This window comes from Halyomorpha halys, unplaced genomic scaffold (genome assembly GCF_000696795.3).
Source record: "Halyomorpha halys isolate HHAL.00 unplaced genomic scaffold, Hhal_1.1 Scaffold568.1, whole genome shotgun sequence".
NCBI classification, from domain to species: domain Eukaryota; kingdom Metazoa; phylum Arthropoda; class Insecta; order Hemiptera; family Pentatomidae; genus Halyomorpha; species Halyomorpha halys.
Window position 1 is genome coordinate 17,676 of NW_027108161.1, and position 10,673 is coordinate 28,348.

Genomic DNA, 10,673 nt, shown 5'->3' on the forward strand with positions numbered 1-10,673 from the left:
ATATTTATGTGAAGTAAATTATAAAGAAGTTGTCATGAAATAAAAAAAGTTAGTTACAACTTATATAAGTAGAACATCTTTGAGTTTTTCTACTTGTTAAGTTTAAAAACTTTTCTTTCGAAGTCTCAAGTAGTTGAGAGATAACTGTCTATGTTCCTAACTGTATCAACACTAGTCTGGTCTATATCCGTCCAAGAGACCATCTACTGCCAGGCAGACCTTTCATTAAACAGAAAATGGTATTTTACGGTATTTTGGAAAGTGTGTTATATCTGATAATGATAATCACCATGATTTTTTATAGAATTGCAATTTAGTCCCAAAGTACGCATTAAAATTTAATTTCTAACCCCGAGAAAAAGTAAGCCGCAATTGTTGTTTTGGCATGAGGTTTTTTTAAAATTTATTTAATACCACATAAGCCTGGAGGGCCTTACATGGTTAATACGACAGTTACATTTATATATAACATAAATAGATGAAAACAATAATTCCTAATAAGAGAGAAAACTAAAGTTAAAAACAAAAATAAAGACATTCTTAGATCTAACATAACTAACAATTACCCTCTAATGAGGAGGAAAAAAACAAGTCTTCAGTCTTCGGGTTGAGGATGGGTTTCCGCAACTTAATATTGTTTATAAAAAAAATAATAACTGTTTCTGGTTTTAATTTGGATTTTCTAGTTAGGTATAGAATATAGCATTGCTAACCTTGCGTAGGTTGGAGTTAGTTTTATGGTGGTCTGGTGATTTCAGGTAACTGGTATGACGTCATTTCGACATAAACATAAGCTACGAATGTTATTTAAATTTATTTTATTATTTTTTTAGTTTTATTTGTCATTTAAGCAATTATCTATTGCAAACCCTACATTAACTTAACCAGGATCACATTTTATTTACATAGACGCTTTTTATCAATTTTAAAATTCAAATAGAAAAAATTATCTCTGATTTTTTTTCTTCAGATAATCAATCGATTAATTATTTTTTCATTAAGAAATCCTTTTATGAATCTACCGTTTTATTTAATACAATATCAGTTGATTGGAACAAATCAAAATAACCAAGCTTCTAATGAAATTAATTTTATATCACAATCGAAACCATTGCTGAAATATTTTTTTTTATTATTATGAAAAACTTTTTTTTTTTAATTTTAATTTATTTCATTTTTATTTCAATTGTTTGAAATTAATTTTTTTTTTAATTTTTTTTTTGTTTGGTGAATTTATAGATTAGCTGAATTATCCAGTTATAAGTTTAAAAAGTATTGGAAACACTTCAAATGACCGAAGGTAAGCTTAATTTTATTTTTATTTATTTTTGTTTTAATATGATTTTATGATTTATTTTGTATTTATTTTTTACATTATTATTTATGTTTTATACCTATTTATTTTTATTATGAACAATAGATTTTCATAGACTGCATAGCTATTGTAGTAAAGAACATTTTATTTCATTTTCAATAGGAAGTAATATCTTTTATAACCCTATAACTATGTAAGCAATTTAAAAATATATTATAGTTTTCTCTTTTAATATTAATTTAAAATCAAATGTTTAATTTAAGTAAGACTGTTATTTATAGAATATATGAATTTATTTACTCATTAAAAAATTAATTTTGGCTCCTGTGAGGGAGCGCGGTTGCACAGTGGTAAGGCTCAATGTTCTCTGTATTAAGTCTAGCCCTTTGGGGTCCACCCAACCTCATAAAGTGGGTACCCTTAAAAATCTAGCAGTCGAGGGTGATTCTGACCAAATCACCTCCTAGCACAACCCTTGGTCTCGTAACAGTACTCTTATTCATGAAAAATTATTAAATAACCCTTCACGGGTTGCAGTGTTACAGATTTAATTTTTTTTTTTAATTCCCAATCATCATAGTTTGGTTAATTGTAACACGTAGAACTAATGTCAGAGGAAAATATTTGTTATTGAATGAAGAAAAAGGGGAAAAAAAACTAGTTTCAAAATATATGACATACGTTTTTTTTTTCTTTTTCTCTTAAATAACAACAATATACAAGAATATAAAATAATAATAAAATAGTCTCTAATAGAATAAAATACTCCCTTTCCCCTCCCTTTTTTTTATATAACTTATAGAATTCTTCAGATATGTTTCTAGAGATGGATGGATTTTTATTTTTGATAAATTAAATAAATCTAGGTAATTCGAGCACTCCAGTAATCCGAACTGGAGTAACAAAGAAAGTTACTTTTTTAAAGAAAACTCAGCAGGCGATAACATTTTTCTTTAGCTAATAAAAATGGACATGCGTAAAAAATATTTTTAACTTACCGAACTATAGGCAAGATATTGTAAAAACCATGAAAATCGAAAGTGGAAATGTTTAGTTTCTATTTCGGGTAATCTAGTTCCTGTGGAAACATTCATTATAAATTTTGCTGGAATTAGAAATGCATAATATCTATTGTATAAATCATTTTATTCTGTAAAAATAATTTAATTAATAGTATAAATATGTATACTTTGTTTTCACTTATAAATGAACCATCTTATAATTTTAACAAATTAAATCATAATTTAGCATTACTGGGGATTTAAAAGAAAACAAAAGTGTTGCCACTCAAAATATGGCTTGTAGTCAGCGAAGTTATAAGACTCATAGCACCTAACGAAAAAAAAAAAACCGACTTCTTAAAAAAAGATTAATTTTTTAAAACCTCAAATTTCCAAAAAAATATGAAGAAAAAAAATTAAAAATAATGAGGTGTAGATAGTTGACCGTAGATTAATGATTGGAGAAGTTTGTCGGGAGGTGCGGTCAGCAAAGAACAACATAAATAAACAAAACCATATTTATTTATTTTATGCCAACGTTTCGACCTGAGTTTCAGGTCTTCATCAGGGCTATAGAACAAAAGAGATAACAACAACATTTAGAGCAACTTACAATTGAAAAGGTATAGTATACAAATAATTTTAGAATTATACAAAATATTGAATTAAATCATAAATGATAAAAGATTGATAACTGATAATTGAATAGTACAAAATTTTAATTGATTGATAATCGTGGAATTGTATGGTAGTAGATTGAAAACAGTGACAGTGGAAATATAATATCATGTAGGTTAGAAGATATGTATAATATAAGATATGCAAGTAGTGTCTAAAAAACTGAAAAAATATAATTTGTAGATTCAATTTATTTATTTATTTTCTCAGTTTTTTAGACACTACTTGCATATCTTATATTATACATATCTTCTTACCTACATGATATTATATTTCATCTGTCACTGTTTTCAATCTACTACCATACAATTCCACGATTATCAATCAATTAAAATTTTGTACTATTCAATTATCAGTTAACAATCTTTTATCATTTATGATTTAATTCAATATTTTGTATAATTCTAAATTTATTTGTATATTATTCCTTTTCAATTGTAAGTTGCTCTTAATGTGGTTGTTATCTCTTTTGTTCTACAGCCCTGATGAAGACCTGAAACTCAGGTCGAAACGTCGGCATAAAATAAATAAATATGGTTTTGTTTATTTATGTTGTTCTTTGCTGACCGCACCCCCCGACAAACTTCACCAATAATTAAAAATAGTTATGTACATTCATATTGCTGAAGTTTTGTACACCATTTTTCTTAATACTTTATTTAATCCGAATTTGTTAGTAATCTGAATATTTCCCTACAGCAATTAGTTCGGATTACAATGTAAATGTAATAAAATTACGTTAAAACGGAAAATAAAATAAGTTAAAATATAAGGGTCCGATATTACTAGGTCCTAAGGTGATATAGGTCCTATATTAGACTTATATGTAACTGCCCTCGAACCGCAGCCTTTGGTAGATCTTTCCTCATCCGTTCCTCTTCCCTATGGAATTCTATTCCCTCCTTCATTCGTAGTTCTAATACCCTTCCAATCTTCAAATCCCGTATCTTCGACTACCTTCTGTCCACCCAATTCCGGAAGAATAACAATTGCAAGTTTCAAAAAAGCTTTATATATTTTCTGTATTTTATGTCTTAGATCTTCGTTTATAATTGTAAATATGTACACTAGCAGAAATTATATCTGTTTATTTATTACTTTTTAGTTCAATTGTATTTGATTTTTTATCATTTTTTTTCTTTTATTTACTATCAGTAGTCATCTTATATTTTATGATATGACAAATGGTTTCATTTTATTTGTTTTATCATTATTTTATATTTTCTGTTAATTATGGTTGTTTAATTGTATATTTTTAAATTCACTGTATTAATTTATTGTACGACATCTTGTAATTTCATCTCTATTTTGTGTTTTACTCTAAGGCTCTAAAGCCTATTTTTGACGCCTGTAAATTATTCTAAAGGGATCAATCCCAGAATAAATAAAGATTATTATCATTATTATTATATTAAAAGAAGTTTTGTTAGTGGACTAATTTTTAAATAAATCCATAAAAAGAGTATTTTTTATTTATTTAATTATTACTATTTACAACTGTACATTATAATACATATAGTAAATTTGATCTCAGTTAAAATTGAGTATTACAGGAGTGCTACACTACCAATTGGTAGCACTCTAATGACATTTCACATTAGCAGTTCTCGTGGCCATCTTCTTTTCAGGCGCCTCGGAGGATTGTCAGGAATGGAAGAGGAAGCAAGGTTAGAAACTAGTAAGTTTTGGGTGGTTAGAGAGTTTAAAATGGAAGGAATATCTAGTTCGGACTAGATAAGTTATATAAAGAACATTAAGTTCAATCCGTAAAAAATCCCTAAAATCCTTGATGCTCCTTATTACGTCACAAATACAAAGACCTTAACATCCCTTTCGTTGCAGATTTGGCCCAAAAGAGATATGTCTCCTTTCATTCCATAATCATTACCCATCCTAACCCATTATTCTTAATCCCTTATCCTTAACAATCCCCGATAATCCTCCAAGGCATCTGAAAAGAAGATGGCTACGGACCTTCTAATTTAGTTCCTTCCCAAGATTATTCAGTGTTTGAAACATTATTCATATTTACTTATTGTATTTTTTGTACAATTGTAAATTACTATAAATTAATAGAAAAGAGATTGTATATTTAAAAAATCTTTCGATTCGGTGTGAATACGTTGTTTCGAATTTTTTTGATTAACTCTTGCAGTTCATTTTTATTTAACACAGTACAGATATATATTTATAAAGACATTATATGTCTAGGTAATCAAATCAAAACGTTTCTTATAAAAATTCTAGAATGAAGCTGATATTCATAGGTTATGTACTAGTTTTATGTATTAATAAGTCCAGAATTAAGTTAGTCTATAAACCGCGTCGTGTCATGACGTAAATTAAGATCAATGATATGAATTATAGATTTTGTTGCAATTCGTCGGAAATTGAATTCAATTAGTAATAATAGTAAATAACTCTTTGTGATATTTTGATCTTAAGAGTTATGAAAACATGTAGTGATTTCCATAATAACAGTGATATTTCAGGATTGCGTGTCTGGTTCAAAATAACAATCCGTATTCTTTTGATGTATAATTTCTTTAAGGGGTAAATTTAAGTATCAGAATTAGTTAAATCATGCCATTTTAGTGAAATAGTTACTAATAATTTTGTAAAATGTTTCGGTGAATTACTTGACATTTCGAAATACGTCAATATATGCGGCAATAGTCCAAGAGCCCAAAAGGAAAACAAAGTCATTTATTTCATCAAAATTTTTTATTAGTTCAATAAAAATAATGTCCAGTTAGTAATTAAAATTGATGAGGCTGCCGAGTATAGTTAAAGGAAATCAAAATGGTGGATCTAGATGAAGCTGTTGGATATTTTATTATCTCGTAAAGGTTACAAAACAAGTCTCCCAGAAAATCCTTTAAGAGCTTTTCATTTAACGTATAATATGGACTTCAAATTAAATGTCACATAAGTCCAGCGTTTCAGCCAATTCGGCAAAAGGAAAAAACTACAATCTTTTCAAAATAAAGTCCTAAGAATCGCAGTTAATACTCCTTGGTTCATAAGAAATAGCCAATTGCATCGCGAATTACGAATGGAGTCAATAGAGGATTACATCAAAAAATGGTTCATAAAGTTCCACTCCCAGTTGCCGACAGTTAAAGGAGCAGTGACATACAACCTGGGAAAACCAACCTCAACCCGAAGACTGAAGCCCAGATTGCTTTAGGACATTCCTTTATAAATTTTTAATAAATATAAAATTAATTCATAGTCACACTACCTCTATTTACTTATTATTATTCATATTATATATTCATTATTATTTTTTTCTCTATTAGAAGGCAATTGTTTCTTTTATTTAAGTGTACCAATATCATTATTTTTTTATATTAATTTTACTTTCCTCTTTTATTAAGAAGCATTATTCTTATCTATTTATTTTCTTTTTTTTTTCTTTCAATAAGAACATTGTACAAGTTAGGGGTGTCATTTGTATGACTATACCCCCTCATAATCAACTGTTAGAAAATATATATATAATATAAGTTATATCAACGATGTAAGGCCTGCTAGGCCGATCTGGTATATATATATATATATAAAATAAAATAAAATAGCCAATTCGGCCATCCTCAAGGACAATCTAACACAAAACTGCTTTCATTATTCATTGATTTTTAACAATTTGAGCGTTTAACAATATTATAAATAAATAATATCCCTTAAAAGCCAATTTATTATTATTATTGGCGCGACAGACCGTAGATGTCCAAGGCCTCGCACGATGTATTTTGGAAATATGTGGAGTGGGTTCGTCACTCCCTCGCCTATTTTGGTGAGTGCTACTCATTGGCTAACGGGCCTCACAAATGCCCGGGGATAGGCTATGAGTGAGTATTGTATAATTATAAGTTTGAAAAAAAAACAGAAAGGGTCGGGGACTCGAACTCGCAACCTTTGGGTTTGCAGACAGGCTCGTTACCAGGTCACTAGTTTCATGAAAAATTACATAAAAATAAAAATAAAAAATTAGGGAAGTATATTAATTCTCAATGACAATCTATCACAGAGCAGCATTTATTATACACTGATTTTTTAAAAAATTAGCAATTGACAATATGATTAATAAATAACATACCATAAAAACCAATTTATAATCACATAAATTATTTTTAAAAAATTTCTGCAGGTTAGAATAAGCCCAGGTCACTGGTTTCTGTAAAAATTACTCTATGCGATAATAATACATTAAGGAATTATATTAATTTATTAATAAGCTATCCTTATCTTTAGTCTAATTACCTATTATGTCCCTATTTCGTTAATATTAAACTTTTAATTGTAATTAATTTAACCCTATTACACTTTGCTATTATAACAATATTTGTAACCTTCCTTACTCTCAGGTCAAGCAGAACTTTTATTTATTATTAAATTCTGATTTCTTTTATTCTTAAAATTCATATCAAAGTTAATTTTAAATATTTAAATAATGTTTACCCATGTTTTTAATAAATTAATTTTGGTTAAAATCTCTGCATAGTGCTGATTTAGATATCTAGTGTCTGTTTTAAAATTCACTGTATCATTAATGTTTTCCGATATATAAATAAACTCAAGTATTTTCCTTTTGAATGTATTATTTTCTTTATGTAAAATTATTTTATTATCAAAATTGTGAAGAAATAGGTTATTAGACTAAAGTTGAGGAATGGTAGCTTATTAATAAATTAATATAATTCTCTAATGTTTTATTATCTCATAGCATAATTGTAGTGTCCTGAGTAGAATAGCCTTCTAAAAAATTTTTAAAATAATTTATGTGAGTGTAAATTGGTTTTTAGGTAGATGACGGTAGCAGCGTGGTAACGCGCCTGTCTGCCAACCCGAAGGTTACGAGTTCAAGTCCCCGGCTCTATCTGTTTTTTTTAATTTTTTTTTCAAGCTTGTAATTATACAATACTCACTCACAGCCTAGCCCCAGGCATTTGTGAGGCCTCTTAGCCAATGGGTGGCACTCACAAAAATAGGCGAGGGAGTAACGAACCCACCCTATGAAAACCTCGTCAAGAAACGCACGATGTATTTCCTTAGTACATCCACCGAGGCCTTGGACCTCCACAGTCTGTCACACCAATAATAATAATAATATTAAATTCGTTTTTAAGGTATGTTGTTTATTTATAATATTATTAATTGCTAAAATTGTTAAAAATCAATGAATAATGAAAGCTGTTTTGTGGTAGATCGTCCTTGAGAATGGCCGAAATGTTAGACTTTTGAGAAAATAAAGAATGTTTTCAGACTTCTATTTGAAGTCTATATTATACGTTAAATGAGAAGCTCTTAAAGGATTTTCTGGGCGACTTGTTTTGTAACCTTGTAATCTTTATGAGATAATAAAATTGCCAACAGCTTCATCACATCATCTGTCCCCTACCTCACTTGTTCTTTGTTTACTCTATTATTATTTTTAACTTGTATAATTCAAGTATTCCCTGGATTTCAGTATGGGGTAATGGTATGAATTGAGTTATAAGTATTTGGAGTGAACTATATTTAATGGATTTATAAAAATAAACGAAGCATGGTTAGCTTCTATTTAAATGACCCAAATAATTGTATATTGATAAGCCAAAGGTTTGTACAATCGGGTTAGTTTAATTTAAATTAATTTTGCCAATTGATAAGTTTGCATGGAATAATGGAAGAAATTATAGGTTTGTTGGTTTGACATTCTAGTGATGTTGTGATGTTCCGATGGAAGACGGATTTCTCTCCTGTTCTTTTCTTCTGTCATCCTGCCGTCACCATCTCTTGGCTGAGTGTGGTGAAGTTTTGCACACTCATGTTACGTTGTAGAAAGTGTTGCTACCTTTTTAGAAATGTGCTAGCTCGTATTTCACCTGTACACAGGCCAATGCGGCTATAAACTCTACACTTCATATGTTTTCCACTAGAGGGCGAAATTGCCAAATCCCATTAAAAATGTTTGAGGGGGCATCCTCAAACATATACATTATTTTATTTGTTATTATATATTTTTTTTTATAATCGAACTTTATTTATTGATACATATTACAATCTGCCACGCCGTTGTGGGCAATAGGTAATAGTGATGAATGATCACATTCTCACTAAAATAAAATAAAATAAGAATGAAAAAAAAGTACATAAAAATAAAGAAAATGAACATAATCAAACTATGTGCTTGAAAAAATAAATCAATAAAATAATGATAAAAATAAAAGAATCTCTAGTCACATTTACACTCCTATATACAATATTTACACACTTGATCTGAGGATCCCTAAGCTCTATCCCCCAGGTGTGAGGGGTAGAGCAGAGCTCAAGAGATCCCAGCGCATCCCTCTCGCCGCATCACTGGTAGTGAGCCAGTGGAGGCTGAGCAAGTACGCTAAGGCCCCAAACCATTATTTTATTAATGTTTAAAAACGTCTTAGGCAACACGAACTATGAACTATAGTACTGCCGATTCTCCCGACCAAAAAATACTCAACGCCTTTAAATTCCACTTTTTTTTCTGCACTTGGAGAATCATTATAACTATAACTGTATGATTGTTACAGTCATGATTGTACTTGGCGTGATAGTTGATAGTACAAGTAGTATCATTGTATTATATAACTTAATTTTTATTTTATTTCCTTAATTATGTTATTTTAACTACTTTTTCAATTACTTATGTATACATTTTATTTCTCACTTCTCTCATCACTTTAGTTTATTGATTCCATTCTGTACAATTATTTATTTCATGTCGTTTATATTTTATTTTTGATTTTTTGTATTCATTGGTTGTTATCTTGTTCTGTTCTTAGCTCTGGTGAAGTCTAGAAATTCTGGCCGAAACGTTGGCACGATTAAATAAGTTACTTCAACTTATTTGTGTTTTATTTTTACCGCACCCCCCCCTACCATCTTCTCCTCGTATAAGTCATCCACGGTCAACTATCTCTCTAATATTAACTATTACATGTGTAAGCTTTAACAGTGAAGTACTCTACAGTTTCTGTTATTGCGGCAGTAGTGTTAGCCATTAGCATGGTGTAGCTATTTGGTAGTTATAATCATGACAGCATTCACTGTCACGATATTTTTACTGTCGTGACCGTAATGAAGTGCGTGGTCTGATCTTAAGGAGTACAAGAAACGTCACTTGACTAATATTCGCATTAACTCTCATATGTATACGCTTTGATAGTGAACTTTCACAACTCATCAACCTGCTAAATGTAATGACCAAAGGTGGGAAAACATTATTCCTGTATATTCGCCCAAAAATTTAAAATTGTACCATCCCCGGGCCCCAAATATAAATTTGACCCGTGACTCTAAAACAAATCTATATAATCTAAAATTCAATATCTAAGGAAAAATAATAACTTAGTATTAATAGAAAAAGTCTCTAATAATTAGCCAAAAAAACTAGTTTAAAGACTAGTACGACACTGCAATAGCACACTTAAATATAACGTAAATAAATTTTACCCGAAATATCTGAATACCTGCTAGGGTGAAAATTATCCGAAAGTCGACTGCACTGATGAGCAACTAACCAATAAAAAAGCTGCCAGAGAGGCACTCACGCTCCCTTGCCGAGGCACCGCCGTTTTTACCCCATCAGAACACAGTACACCCCTTAAATTACAAATATTAGAAAAATGGCAGGCCAAGTGGGATGAAAGCTCTCC

At 29.6% G+C, this 10,673-nt stretch overlaps 1 protein-coding gene across 2 annotated transcripts in view; it reads left to right on the forward strand.

Moving 5' to 3' along the window:
- Positions 1-10,673, forward strand: part of sigmar (Tumor necrosis factor alpha-induced protein 8-like protein sigmar) — a 31,705-nt gene that overhangs the window by 4,873 nt on the left and 16,159 nt on the right. Inside the window, exon 2 of one of the 2 annotated variants that reach the window (XM_014426303.2) lies at positions 1,240-1,300. The exons of the other annotated variant lie outside the window; for it this stretch is intronic. Within the exon in view, the coding sequence (XP_014281789.1) occupies positions 1,291-1,300 (10 nt within the window). The 5' untranslated portion in view covers positions 1,240-1,290. The remainder of the gene's footprint in view (positions 1-1,239; positions 1,301-10,673) is intronic. 2 annotated transcript variants of the gene reach the window in all.